We start from the raw sequence: 15,520 nt of genomic DNA, 5'->3' as shown, positions 1-15,520 counted from the left end.
TTCTATCAGACCACAGAAACAGCTTCAAATTGTCCTACAAAAGCTATCTAACCTCCAGCACATGAGTTCCCTGCGAGATTTTTGGCTAAAATCATCCTTGAATATTAAAAACACCTTTTTCTTGCATATATTAAATGTAAACTTGACACTTGCGTAAATTTTCCCTGAAAATACTGTGAATTTTAACAGCATAAAATTATCAATTAAATTATTCTGTTTCTCTGGCCTTCTTGCTATGAAACTATTTGAGACCGAGCATTATTTTCAGATTTATAACTGAAACATTTTCTATATCTATGAGTGTACTTGCACTCACTTCATTACAATTACTGGTCTGTGCTACCATACAGAAGGGTGCATCTCACAACTAACATTAAGGAAAAGTTTCAGAGGATATGTAGATATGACTTTATTATCCAAAAAACAAACACAAGTTATATACTGAATGTGACTCCAGCAGTTTATGATAAAGAACGACCAAAATATTGAATCTACACATGTTTTGATAGGTTCACAAAACATCAGTATAAACACATGAGGCTTTTTATGGACAGGTTGAAAATGAAGTTTCAATGAGTCACATCACTGCTGATAAGTAGTCTTGACTCAACTCTATGAAAGCAAATGCAGACATTCACCAGATAATTTTGGAACTACTACAAACACTTCATATAAAATAAAAAATGTCTATTAAACATATATTGTTCTGAATCTTTAGCTTGCTGAAGACTGAATAAGAGAATACAGGCATTAAAAAATAGAAACACCAAAGCACAGTATTACGAAACACATTTTTATGCCTGGCATATAACTACCATTTCTTAATAAAAGTTACCATAATGTTTAGTATATTTTCTATCTTTCTTTCTTCGCAATCATGAAATTAAAATATCTCACTCTGAAAATAACCTTTCTTTTGGCATGGACGCCACTTATGCCACATGTCAAAATTACCGATTAGATGCCATAGTCAGTATAAATATTGTCTCTATTGAGGTCAAAAGTGAGTCTTAACTCTGAAGTTATCTGGACATAATAGGCATAGGTCAACTCAAATTGATTATCGGATGTTATTACTAGATACCCAATTCTGCCATGACAGTTATAGAACCACTTACAAAAAGACTACACTAAGTAGTGTAGGAAAATCCGGAGCATTCAATATTAGCTCAAAGCAACTTTAACCTACAAAGTATAGACTACAACATCTCTGGATTCATTGCAGGTGGTAAGGACCGACAGTCTTGGGTAGTAATTTAAAACACATTTTCCAAAATTTGTCTCTAGCAGCTAGTTCAACAGCCCACACCCAGTAGAAAAATTTTAAACCTTGTAGCTTTGGTTACCGAAGTTAATAAATCCATTAAGAAGGCTAGGAGAACATTTATTGTAGAAAGAGCAGTTGTTAGCATCCCACTTAGGCAATGAATGGACATCAATTAAACCAGTATGATGGATGTAGAGGAATTATGGGCAAAGTTTAAACTGATTGTAAATCACACACTGGAGAAGTATGTGCTGAGTAAGGGAATTAAGGACAGAAAAACAAACCATCATTTAATAATAATATTTGGAAAATGCTGAAGAAGCAGAGACTGTTACAAATGATGACAGGCAAAAGTTAGTAGAAATTCGTGCATCTATAAAAAGATGTGTGAAGCATACAACAACTTCCACTGTCATACCTTAGCAAAAGACCTTGACAAGAACTTGAGAAAATTCTGATCCTACGTAAACTCACAAAATGGGTCAAAGGCTATTATCAGGAAGGCACACAAAAATCAGCCACAATCCCATTAGTTTTTATTACTCTTGCAAACTTAGATTTTGGCTATAAAGCCATCTTCAGCGCATTTGAGTTACAATTCAACATACTTGCAGCAGTACATGTCAGCATATGCTCTTGCTGGTGTTTAGGCGGAAGGAACACATCACCCTTTCACCAGTCTGGTGTGGCAATAGAAGAATACAGCAAAAAGAAAATCTGAAGTTTTAAATTTCGCATTTAAGAAATCGTTCCCACCACAGAAATGTACAAACCTAGCACCAGCTGACTGTTGCACAGATTCCCATATGAAGGACATGATAATAATCATCCCTAGCATACAGAAGCAACTGAATGAGTGCAAAATAAGTCATCATATCTGGATGGAATCCCTCTTTGGTTTTACTAAGAGTACTCTATGGTTCTGATACTTAATTAGCTTCCATTTATAACGAATCACCAAATGTGAAGTCATTAGTGACTGGAAAAAAATGCAGGTGATTCCTGTATATAAGAAGGGTAAAATAATAGACCTGCAATGTTACAGACCAATATTCTTACCATAGGTTTACTACAGAATTCTTTAACATAGTCTGAGTTCAAATACAATAAATTTCCTTCTGATGGTGAAACTTCAGTCCACAAATCAGCACATTTTTAGAAAGCATCACTTGTGTAAAACTCAGCTTGCCCTTTTCTCACATTATATCCTGCGAACCATGGACGAAGAACAACAGGCAGATTCCATATTCCTAAATTTACAGAAAGTGTTTGACATGGTGACATACCGAAGACCATAAAGCAAGGAACAAGCACACAGATCACATTCCCAGATATAAGAGAGGCTCTAAGACTTCTTATGTAATAGAGCCCAGTATGTCATCCTCAACAGCAAGAGTTCATCAGAGACAAAGTTATTATCAGGAGTGCCTGAGAGAAGTGTTATACAACTGCTCTTATTCTCCACACAAATAATATGATGGAGAGGGTGAGTAGCAATCTGCAGTTTTTTTGCTGATGATGCCATTGTACAGGGAGCTGTCATTGTTGAGTGACTGCAGCAGAAGAGATGACGACCTGATGGAGTTTCTAGGCGGTATGATGAATGCCAGCTTGCTCTAAATGTACAAAGATGTAAGCTAATGCAGATGAGTAGGAAAAACAATCCCATGATGTGTGGATACAGCATCGGCAGTGTCCTGCTCGGCATAGTCACTGTTGAAATAACTAGGTCTAATGTTGTAGACCGATTTGAAGTTGAATGAGCACATAAGAGTAGTAGTGGGGACAGTGGACGGTCAATTTCAGTTAGTTGGGAAAATTTTAGGAAAGTGTAGCATAAAGCAGATAGGATATAAAACACTAGTATGATCCACTCTGAAGGGTGTGGGATGCCTATCAGTTTGGAATTAAAGGCAGACATTGGAGCAATTCAGAGGCAACCCTTTAGATTTGTTACTGGTGCATTCGGCCACACGAGTAACGTGATGATGCTTTGTGAATTGAAATTGGAATTCCTGTTGGGAGGATGACATTCTTTTCATGAAACACTATTGAGAAAATTTAGAGAACTGGCATTCGAAGCTGAGTGCAGGACAATCCTGCTGCTGCCAACATACATTTTGCATAAGGACCATAAAGTTAAGAGAAAGTAGGAGTTGTATGGAGACATACACACAGTCGTTTTACCCTGTTTGTGAGTAGAACAGAGAAGGAATTGCCTAGTAGTGATACAAGGTATCCTCCATCATCCATGCATAATATGGAAACTTGAGGAGTATTTGTGTAGATATAGATTAAATACATAAACACGAGTTGTTCAAAAGCACACCATACTTTGGAAATAGTATGTCAACCGACAAAGGGAGAACACTGTTGTTACTAGGCTCACCTTGCAGCAGGTTTAGACAAAAAAATGCCATTTTCCTTGTTTTGGTGAGACAATTAGCTACTGCACTACAGCTGCTGAAATAAGCATGTGCACAAACTGTTCATCAGATTAATGACAAAGTGACAATTAAAAAACTTTAAAACCAACATGAAAACTTCCTTAAGAATGTCACTGACAAGGAGTGAGACACTAATTTATGGCTATGATGTTGAAACAAAGATGCAGATGCATTGGGTGGGAAAAGTGTGTCCTTGTCCAAAAAGAGAGTCTATGTGTCAGTCAAAAATCAAGGTGGTGATTGATGGTTTTGTTTTCTGAATGCAAAGGGACTGTCCATAAGAAATTTGTACCATCTGGTCAGGAGGTAAATAATGAAGTCTATTAGCGAATTTCAGTGTGTTTGTGGGATGCTGTGCGCACATTGTGCACACTGTGGACAAACCAGACATCAGTGTTGCATCATTACAATATGCCGAGTCACACATTGCTCCCTGTCTGCAACTATCTGACAAAACATTAAACTCCCATTGTTCCCAATCCACCATATTCTCTGGACTTAGCCCCAGCAGATTTTTCCACTTTCAAACCACAGAGGAAATTCAGGGCAATGCAGCAAGAAACCTGCACACTATTCCAAAAGTGTGTTCCTGGTCCTCCAAAAATGGAGGAAATGTTGGGAATGACATATTGTCAGCTAGAGGAGACTGCTTTGAGGAGGACAGCATTCAAATGTAGTACAATGAGCAATAAAGATGTTATAAGCAAAATTCAATGTTTTCTTTGAAAGCTCCTCATACTATGGTAAAAATTACTTGTGATTTCATTCCATACTGCCTCAGTTTCTATTCAAAATGATGAAGTTATCTCTTTTGTAACAAGAACAAATGCAATGCTCTTAGATATCCATTGAAAAATGTTGGTAATGAAAATACATAGGTTTGTTGGTCATCAAAGGGTATCCACAAAAAGTTGTGACATTTTTGACCCAGTATTAACATTTTTTGAAAATAAAGTTGATAAGTAAGAGAGAATGTATTGATATTTCACAATGATACAGGTTAGTAACTGATTTATGTAATAAATTTAATGAGAAATCGGCTGGTGCAACGAGACAATTTTAAGTGGATCAAAGCAAAAATAACTATTTCTGCATTTGTGTCAAAACATTCCTTGTACAACCAAAACTCTGATCAGTTTCCAAATCTTTCCTTTAAGCAAAACAAATAACAATGACCTTCTAGTATCTTGCCATAATTCAAAGTATTTTAAAACAGATTTACAAATAGTTTCCAGGAAGTCTTTAAAATGATCGTTTCACACTGGGTCCTAGAATCTTTCTATAAATTAAAAAAAAAAAAAAAAAAAAAAAAAAGAGAGAGAGAGAGAGAGAGAGAGAGAGAGAGAGAGAGCTGGACATAGGTCAGGAATTAGTGGAAAGCTGTATCTGAAATTAAAAAAAACTGATATCTGGACTTTTGGCTTCAAAGGCAAATTCCTATATGGGTTGCAGCAAAGAAGTTTTTCTTTATATATTTCCATCACATTTAACCAAAATAGTATAGTTCAGCAGTTTCCTTAAAAAAAAAATCTGAAAACTTTGTTAAACTACTGATTTTAAAAATGAGTGTCAGTGTACTTTTTTCATCTGTTGGGCCCAAAAATATTAGGAATGTATTCTATAGGCACTTGAATACCTGTATTCACACTCTGGCTATAGGATCATCCCCCCCACCTTATGATGATTAGGTACTCCATATTTGTTCATTTACTCTCTCTCTCTCTCTCTCTCTCTCTCTCTCTCTCTCTCTCTCTCTACTATATTATTAATATTATTATTATTATTTTGTGGTTAATATCTCTTTTCAAAACTAAAAAGAAAAAAATGGGTGCATTATTTTGAGTCCTCAAAAGTGCTTGTGTGTGTGTGTGTGTGTGTGTGTGTGTGTGTGTGTGTGTGTGTGTGTACAAAGCATTCCTGAACATCGTTCCTAAGGAATAAAATCATGGAGTCTTCACGTAGTGGTTTGAGATGATATATTTAAATAAGAAACTCTGAAGAAATGGCAATAATGGCTTAATATCTGTGCCACTTTTCAATAATTAATTTTTGTTAATTATTTTACTCATTCACTGTGAACAACACATGGTCTTGTAACTGTAATATAACAACATAAATACTTCTTTATAGTCAGCATAATTTTCAACACTGGGCAGTGCTATCTTGAACAGTTTATAGTTACTGAATCAACTGTTAATCCAAGAATAATGACAATGCAGACCTAAGCAATATAATCTTGTAAAATGCAGAATACTTTGTAGTGGCCATTAAACAATGACCACAGAAAACACACCGTTAATTGTTATAATGGAATTAAAGCATAATGAGGTAGATTAGTTTTAAAGCTCTAGGACCTTAGCATCTGAACAGACAAGTGGTGCAAAAGAAATAACATAAAAGACGTGATGATGATGTCTGGTTTGTGGGGCGCTCAACTGCGTAGTCATCAGCACCCTTACAAAGTCCCAATCTTCACGCGGTCCAATTTAGCCACTTTCACAAATGATGATGATGAAATGATGAGGACAATACAAAAACCCAGTCCCTGGCAGAGAAAATCCCCAACCCTGACGGGAATCATACCCGGGACCATATGATCAAGAGACAGCAACGCTAGCCGCTAGACCACGAGCTGCAGACGTAAAAGCTGTTTTAAATGTTATCTCACTGACACAACTCAACTTGTATCAGTATAAAAAAACAAGGAAACCTAAAACATATGACTGGTAGTATGTAAATTATTCTTCAAAATGACTTTACCTAACCTTGCCACTGTGAAATAACACACACTTCCATATTCATTGTTCATAAACTTCACTATCCCATAAGATACATGCAGTGATCTACTGATTAACTTTCTATGGTAAATGTAATTACATATTTGTGCATCCATTTGCATAGCTTGCTGATTTCATAAATACATATTTCATCATGTGTGAGTTGAAATGTAAAATAAAACAGTGAACAGTAGAGATACATACAAGACAAGGCAAGTATGAAATGTAAATACAGAGCAATAAACTCAAGTCACACGTTTTTCCAGTATCCAGATTTAACTTTTACTGTTAGTGCAAATGATGAAGGCTACGTTCCCTTGCATGAATTTTAAATGTCAGAGCTCATTCTCAGCCTCTGTACAAGTCATGTAAAAACACCAAATACACTGACTGAAAAAAAAGTGAATCACCCAAAAGACATGGATTGATATCAATGTAACTTTGTATATGTGCACACCATTGACAGGTATGTACAAATGATAAGAATTGCAGTTCTCTCTGACAGGCAGAACAATCACGGGAGTAAATTAGTGTTGTTCATGTTTAGTATTGTTACCAGTATTGGTAGAATATACAAGTGCCATGAAGAGTGTCAGATGTACAATGGTCACTATAAAGGAAATGCAGATACTCTGTACTTCTGTGAGGCAAAATTATCATCACATGACAGATTTTGAAAGAGGTTTCATTACTGGTCTCCATCTGGTCAGCTGATTTAACTGTGCAATATCCAGATTTATGGGGCATCTGGGTGTTACATGGCCCAATGTTGGACTGCATGAGACTGTGATGGCACGGACATTTGATGTCTGGGTTCCAATCGACCACGTCTGACAATCACAAGGGAAGATTGTCATATAGTACACCACATGCATCATAAACCCTTCACATCATAACCTCTTCACATCTGCACCTCCCTTCCCAGAACAATCCTCTGCAACATTCTATATCATCCCGATCCTTCTCAAGAGACTGGCAGCAGCCAGAATACGGTATTACTGTCCTAAGCATAGGCTGTCATTAACACAACAAAAATGGCTGCATTTGGATTTGTGCTGGACTACTGACGAATGGCATCAAATTGTGTTAGGCAATGATTACAAGTTCTACATTAGCCAAGATGACACTCATCAGTGAGTATGGCAGCTATTGGGGAGAGGTCCCATTCTTCCAATGTTTTGGGAAAAGCACAGCAGTATTACTCTCAGCATCACTGAGTGAGGGACCATTAGGTATGACTTCAGGCTACAGCTAGTCATGACCGAGGAACACTATTTTTTAACAGGAGAATGCTCATCCATACATGGCATGTGTCTCTAAGAACTATCTGTGTGGTGTTGAGATATTCGATGATCTGCAAGCTCCCCAGATCTTTCCCCTATAGAACACATGTGGGACCAGCTCGAACATTAACTCTGTCTCAGTGCCAGTATCTAGGGTACCAAGAACCCATTACAACAATTGTGGGCCACCTTGCTTCATGAGAGGGTACAACAGCTTTGTAAAGCCTTGCAAACTGAATCTGTGCATGCATCCAGTCATGAGAGGATGGAGAAATTAGCTCGTACTGCCAAGTTCTTCATAATAACTGAAATAACATCACATACTATTCAAATTGTGAAGTTTCATTTCCTCCTCCCCTTATGAGTGTGCTTCCATGTCCATCTGCCCCCCCCCCCCCCACCCCACCCCCAAAAGTTGTATATTTGCCCTCTTTCCTGTACCATAGGTTTTGAATAATTTGTGATTGTTTAAAGAAATAAATCTGCATTGATGCTAATAAAGCATTTATGCACACACAATGCAACATCAATATTAATTTAACTTACCATCATCTTCATCGGTAGAATCTTCTTCTTCTAACGCAACCATTTCACCATAAAATGGGTACTGACCTCCCACAACTGGCACACGGTTAATAAATTTATTTTTCAATTTCTGTTGGCAGAAAGATGCATGTATCACCAAACAAAAACGACTTTCCTGAATATTGGTAACAATAGCTGCCCTTTAAAAGTATAACTATCCCATGCATTTCTGTAATATATCACACAGTAGTTACACATTGCACCCAAATTTCAAAAGGAAAAGAGCTTAAATGTAAAGCCATAAACACACAAGTCCTATTTTTCACAGCCAGTATAAAACCTGGGGAAATCTATGAAGTATATTGACATAAAATTATACTACAAAAACAAGTAGTGAAATAAAATTTTAACTTTCAATTTGAGTCATTCCAGAACTTCTGCTAGTCATTTATAATACTGTAATTATTCTCGATATTGTTCGATTCCTCCACCACACGCCATGTCTCTGCTCAATTTACTACTGCTGTTAAGGTATTACTACACTAACCATTATCCCCTCAGTGACACTGTACACAACTCTCAGACTGTACGCCATCACTGTATCTTCCGTTAGAACCAGCAGTAAGCTCTTGATAAGCTTAATCAATTGGTAGTTTGAAAATTATTGTCTGCAACAATTATATGGATAGATCTCTTTCCCCATATTACATTAACCCCTTAACATATTGATTTTTTATTAATTATGTTCCAAAAAATAATATTTTTTATTAGTAAACAACATCCTATAATGAACAACATTACATATACACATAAAGATACCTTTTAAAGCTCAAAATTTTGAAGATTACAAACAATAAAATCCCGAGTAGACACACACACTGGACTTTTACTCAAATATCCTGACACTTGGAAGACTTTTTCTAGTGTATATGTAGCTATGAAGTCTAAACATCTATTTCACAATGGATTCCCATGAACACAAATCTTGGGAGAGATGGCTGGAGTGCAGAGGATGTATTTTATCTCATACCACAGGTACACTCAGCTGATGAACTGCCATCCTTTTTTGAAAGCACTGCCTAAACAGCAATACAGGAGAGAGACTGAAAGTAAGTGAGCGTCAGTAATATAAAATAAACAGCTAGATAGGTGAGGAAAAACTTACGGTCAGTGCCCAAAAATGACCCAGATTACAAGCTAGCAGCACAATCCCACAACGAGGCAGCTGTCTATGAGATAATGAGTACTCGAATATGCAGATGGCTAGATCTACTGCAAATGCGCTGTTTAATGCTTCAAGCGGGGCATTACTGTGGGGCAAGATTTGTCGCAGCAAAAGATTGATATAATGAAAGATTATTTTATTATTACTTAATTATCCAGTGCTTTAGCTCATGTTATGTATGTTTGTTTAACCACTGTTTAATTAAATTGAGATTAAACTGTGATTTTGCTCATACATGATTACCTTTGTAACATAAAGACACGTTTTTGACATGTATACGAAGTACGCCAGGGGCCCACTTCTGTTACGAAGAACAGCATGCCCAATCGAGGCTTCATTTCTTCCTTAGGTAGGAGGAGAGGAGCAAGTACAGGGAAGGTTAAAAAAGAGCTGGCAAGTCACTTACAAGGGAACCTCCCCATCGCACCCCCCTCAGATTTAGTTATAAGTTGGCACAGTGGATAGGCCTTGAAAAACTGAACATAGATCAATCAAGAAAACAGGAAGAAGATGTGTGGAACAATGAAAAAAATAAGCAAAATATACAAACTGAGTAGTCCACACGAAGATAGACAAACTCTTGTGTTTTCATCACTTTTTTGGGGGTTATTATCACATCCACAAGAAAACCTAAATCGGGCAAGGTAGAAGAATCTTTTTACGCACTCGCCAAGTGTACAAGTTAGGTGGGTCAACAACATATTCCTGTCATGTGACGCACATGTCGTCACAAGTGTTGTATAGAATATATCAGATGTGTTTTCTTGTGGAGGAATCAGTTGACCTATGACCTTGCAATCAAATGTTTTCGGGTCCCATTGGAGAGGCACATCCTTTCGTCTACTAATTGCATGGTTTCGCAGTGCGGTCGCATAACACAAGACACTAAAATTATTACAGTGAACAGAGACGTCAATGAACGAACAGACAGATCATAACTTTGCAAAAATAAATAAAATACACTTCTCACTCGAGGAAGACTTGAATCAAGGACCTCTTGTTCCGCAGCTGCTCACGCTAACCACGGGACTACGACGCTCCTGCACTCACAGTATCCTTAATGTTGCTTATCTTCGCATGGATTACTCAGTTTGTATATTTTGCTTATTTTTTCATAGTTCCACACAACTTCTTCCTGTTTTCTCGATTGATCTGTGTTCAGTTTTTCAAGGCCTATCCACTGTGCCAACTTATAACTAAATCTGAGGGGGTGTGATGGGGAGATTTCCTTGTTAGATCCATGACTTGCCCTTTCCTTTCAATCTTCACCAACCTAATCTGCTCTCCTACCGAGGACAGAACTAATAGTTCAGAAACCTAAGATAGTGGTGAGTTCTTCTGAGTGTTTTGACTGCACAATATACTTTATATTCTACCTCATAATTTTGTAGTAAGGTGCTTTAACTGTATTTGCAGTACCGACGTGTTAACCTTTTCCTGCTGCTACTACCCACATGCCACCTTCCAGGCAGGATACAAAAAAAAATGTTGGATGTAAAATAGCTTCTAAAACTAAATAATTAGTGCATTTCATTCATTATCTATGTGGAGTCCACATGCTATTTCTTATATATCTGACTGATGCGCACAAAAATAATATTCAATTAAAGCACCAATAAGCATTAAAAATAGAGTGGTGGATGACCAGTTGAAAATGAACTGGCTAATGCATCATCCAAATTAATCATCTCACATACAGAACAGAATACAACTACTTACAAGGGTAGTTCTCCGCAGTGGGATGGAGTTTTTGAAACGGTGTACACTGTGAAGTAGGTAAGGGTCCACAGTTTCACACTGTGCAGCCACTCACCCTAGTGAGCCCCTCATTTGCAAGTAATCGTGAAAAAATTTTTTTGAATTTCAGGTGATGGTTTAAGAACCTTAAAAATAGGTGTATTTTAGAGAATGGTAATGGTTAAAATGTTTCTCACATGTGAAAGGTTGTAAGTTCAAATCTTGTAAGGCAATTTGAAACTTTATATTTTGAAATCTTCATCGACATGACTTTGATCATTAACTTTATTCAATTAATTGGCTTAAATGTAATTTTTTTTAAATTTCTAAACTTTTGTTATATCATTTTAATCATAATATTCAATTTCTGATTTGCTCCCAGATTTTATTATGTTTATCTATTTTTAATCTATCCACATGTGAATTTAATTATTTTTATCATAATACCTAAATATTTGAAAATTCCAATATATTGGTTAAAAACAAAAGATGGAACCATCATTTCTATTGATTGTGCAACAGTGTCAAAAATATATTTTTCGTTATTTGATGTACGTTTTTTTAGACAGCATTCGTTGCACAAACATTTAGTGATCACCCTCGAAGCAGTTCACATCCGAATGTACACACTGGTCCCAGTGCTTATGACACTGGTCAAACGTTTTCTAGAAGTCCTGATCTTTGACTGTGTTTATCACCGCCAGTGATGCTTCTAGCGTGCTCTAGCATGTCGAACCGACAGCCTTTCAACTTGAGTTTTAGGTTTGGGAATAGCATGAAATTGCAAGAAGACAAATCTGGCGAGTACGGTGGGTGGGGTATAACCACATTGTTTGCCAAAAAGGTCCTGGTGAGCAAGGACATATGACACGGCGCAATGCCGTGATACAGCAGCCAGTTCACTAGACAACATCAAAGTTCGGGCCATCATCGCCGCACGTTTTCACGGAGCTGTCGCAAAATGTTTCAGTTGTACGTGGAATTCACTGTTTGGTTGAGTGAGATGAATTCTTTGTGCACAATTCCCTTGGTATCAAAGAAAACGATGATCATACTCTTCACTTTGCTCTTCACCTGTCTTGCTTTTTTGGGTCATGTAGAGCCCGGGCTCTTCCACTGGGACGACTGTTGCTTCGTCTCTGGGTCACAACCATAAATCCAGCTCTCGTCGCTGGTGATAACCTGTGACAAGAAGGTTGGATCATCAGATGAGGTCTGACAAAGGTCCGTGCACACTTCAACATGCTCCGCCTTCTGATCGGCAGCCAAGATCCTTGACACAAATTTTGCGGCAACACGATGCATGCCCAATTCATCAGTCAACATTCGCTGACATGTCCCACAACCAATACCCACTTCATCCACAAGGTCTTGAATGGTTCGATGTTGATCCGCACGAGCCAATTGTTTAAGTTTGTCTAACGGGCCTTCCAGTGTAAGCATCATCTTCGACGTCTGTACGGCCGGCCCTGAACCGAGCATGCCACTCAGACACACGCGTATGGCTCATGCTCTGTCTCTCAAACACTTGCTGAATCACTGCAAAGGTCTCCGTAGCACATTTCCCGAGATTCACACAGAATTTGATACACACGCGCTTTTCGGTTCTCGGATCCATCGAAAAATCGCCATGCATCCAACACAGAGTATTATAGAAATCACTGAGGACACGCAACACGTCCTCCCAGCTGAATGCCACTCTGCACACTGACTCATCAGATCTGCAGCTCTCGCCACCTAGCGTTGCAAAGATCTTCTACTACTACTTTCCAGAAGGCAGCAACAGGACCGAAAATTTTGCATTCCACCTTGTACTATGCTGCCATGCTATATGGTGCTACAATTCATCACATTCTAGACCCATATGTGAAACACAATTACTTGCAAATGAGAGCCCATTAGGTCGAACAGGTGAGGGTGAGATACCTGGGACCCTAACAGTATAGGTGGTTTCAAAAAACTGATCCCACCTCTGGAGACCTCTCCTTCTTAGTTTGGTAAAACACATGTAAACTTAGCTCTTGTCGAGAAAAAACAATGGTGACAGGAAGGTGCTTACGTTAGGAAAAGGCAAAGACCTTGCGATACAATTCAAAGTAACCTGACCTGCTACAAAAGTTTACAACACATTTATTGTAAGTTGATTTTCCCATGCCTGCCTACTTTGTTAATAGGAATCCGGTACATGCAAGTGAATAAACTCAGGGTGTATACGTGGACAAGGTAAAAAAATTCCCGGATTTCCCAGTTAAAGACACACTTTCTCTCGGGTGAAAATACACTTTTTCCATGTTATGTGACAGTATACTTTCCGTCGGAACTGTAAAACTTATCAATCCTTTGAATGGTTATGGTTTTATACAGTGGTGTAGAATTTCCCAGCACTTTAGAAAACAAAACTAATGGGAAAAAAAACACATTTTGGAAAGATCTTTGATATGCAGTAACAAGTACGCTGCATATTTTCGTATTATTTAAATTAGAATGCCACTAAACACCGCATGTTGCTTTCTGAAGCATCGAAATTGAAATTGCGATGCTCCTTTGTGAGCCAGTCATAGCTCATCTCACGTGATCTCGCCAGCTGATGACAGTTGATATTCAGAGCATAGGACACGAGATGCAGTCAGCCAATAGCATCATTACTGTCAAGTTTTGCGAACTCACAAATAGGAAAAGTTATGGTTTAAATTAATATACATAGTATTGCTAGAAGAACAGCAAAGCTTTCACATATAATATTTGTCTCGAAGATTAATAAGGTGCAAGAGACGCTAAGCTTTCACATATAATGTTGATCTTTTCTGCGCATGTTACATACACAAATGTGCCAGTAAAATTTTTAACGACATAAATGTCTTATCTTCTGGGCTCGAAAATCTTCTAACTGGCTTGTCATCAAAGAGGTGATTTTTAAATGAGGGTCAAACACCCTGATTTAAGAAATTCATCATACATTCTCGCAAATAGTTCATATTGCGTAAAAGGAAATTTACTTTGAAAGTAACGCTTCTCAAACCACCATTCACAATATTTTCCTGCAACCTGTTAGAAACAGGTTTGTTCCAGCTGTTGTCAGAGCGCCATATAGGCATCACTGGGCTTGCGCAGCTACAATGACGTGAGAAGCCCGTATGTTCGTACGTGTAAAACATTGAAAGATCTTATTTTATGTGATAAAAGAAATAAGACATCAGATGCTACTCCAAAAGCATCAGAATTTTGTAAACCAAACTATAATGCACGATCTGGCTTAAATTCACATTCATATGTCCAGATTCCCAATGAAGTAGGCCTCGACAATGAAGTAGGCTTTTCAGAGTGCTTTTCGGGATGTAAATTTCCTCATGTTTGGTTTTTTATTATGGCATAACACCATACGTACTAGAAACTGAAAACGTGCACTTGAAATGCTGCAAACAGTTGAAACTAGCCAATAGTGTCGAATTAAACACTTCCTTTCAAATAAATTGCCTACCTCAGCAGAAAAGATTAATAAAAGCCAAATATCTGTACCAAACGGTCAAAAAATTTCATTGTCCCGCAAGGTGATTAACACTAATAACACATTTTAGCCTTCCGAAATTATGTGAATGTATTTTAATTCACTTGATAGTTACCGGCCACATAAATCCATTCTGTTTTTATTTGACGCGAGAGCAGTAAACGAAGAGGAAACAGCAAAATTGCTAACCATAAACACGGGTCAGGTGGGGACGAGCCACCTTCCCACTACAGCTCAGATTGCTCTGCACGGATTTACGATATTTCCAAACTGGGGCAATACTAAATAGTACCCCTACCCCCTCTCGCGAGCGTTTGAGAGAGGACTTTTCAAAAATATGTTCTTTTTGTAGCACACATATTTCTGAAAAGTCTGATACATAAAACATATATGTACGAGGACATGTAAGACATGTTATTTTGTCTTAGGTGTGCCAAAGTGCAGCGCATCCCCCTTCGCACAGCATTATTCTTTTGCACATCACTGAATTTCGCTCTATGGAGTTCAAACGTGTATATTTTGTAATGGATGCCATCAAACTATATTCAGAATGGGTTTGACATCCTACCCCTCTTTAAAAAAAAACTCGCAATAAATTTTGAATGGCATGATTTGTAACTGGGAGAACAATAACTCTTCAGAAAATTTGCACTTTTATTGCCTACTAGCTAATAACTTGCAGTTTTGTGTGACATAAAATTAAATATAGGATACATAAAAACAGTAAAGGCAAGAAACACACAAGACAGTATAC

General features: G+C 37.7%; 1 protein-coding gene across 3 annotated transcripts in view; it reads right to left on the bottom strand.

The window, feature by feature from the left end:
- Nucleotides 1-15,520, bottom strand: part of LOC126284229 (uncharacterized) — a 333,906-nt gene that overhangs the window by 270,908 nt on the left and 47,478 nt on the right. For all 3 annotated transcript variants that reach the window (XM_049983005.1, XM_049983007.1, XM_049983006.1), the window contains exon 5: nucleotides 8,321-8,429. In XM_049983005.1, the coding sequence (XP_049838962.1) occupies nucleotides 8,321-8,429 (109 nt within the window). The remainder of the gene's footprint in view (nucleotides 1-8,320; nucleotides 8,430-15,520) is intronic.

This window comes from Schistocerca gregaria, chromosome 8 (assembly GCF_023897955.1).
Source record: "Schistocerca gregaria isolate iqSchGreg1 chromosome 8, iqSchGreg1.2, whole genome shotgun sequence".
NCBI lineage: Eukaryota > Metazoa > Arthropoda > Insecta > Orthoptera > Acrididae > Schistocerca > Schistocerca gregaria.
Note: the sequence above shows the minus strand (reverse complement) of the source record. Positions and strands in the feature narration are given on the sequence as shown.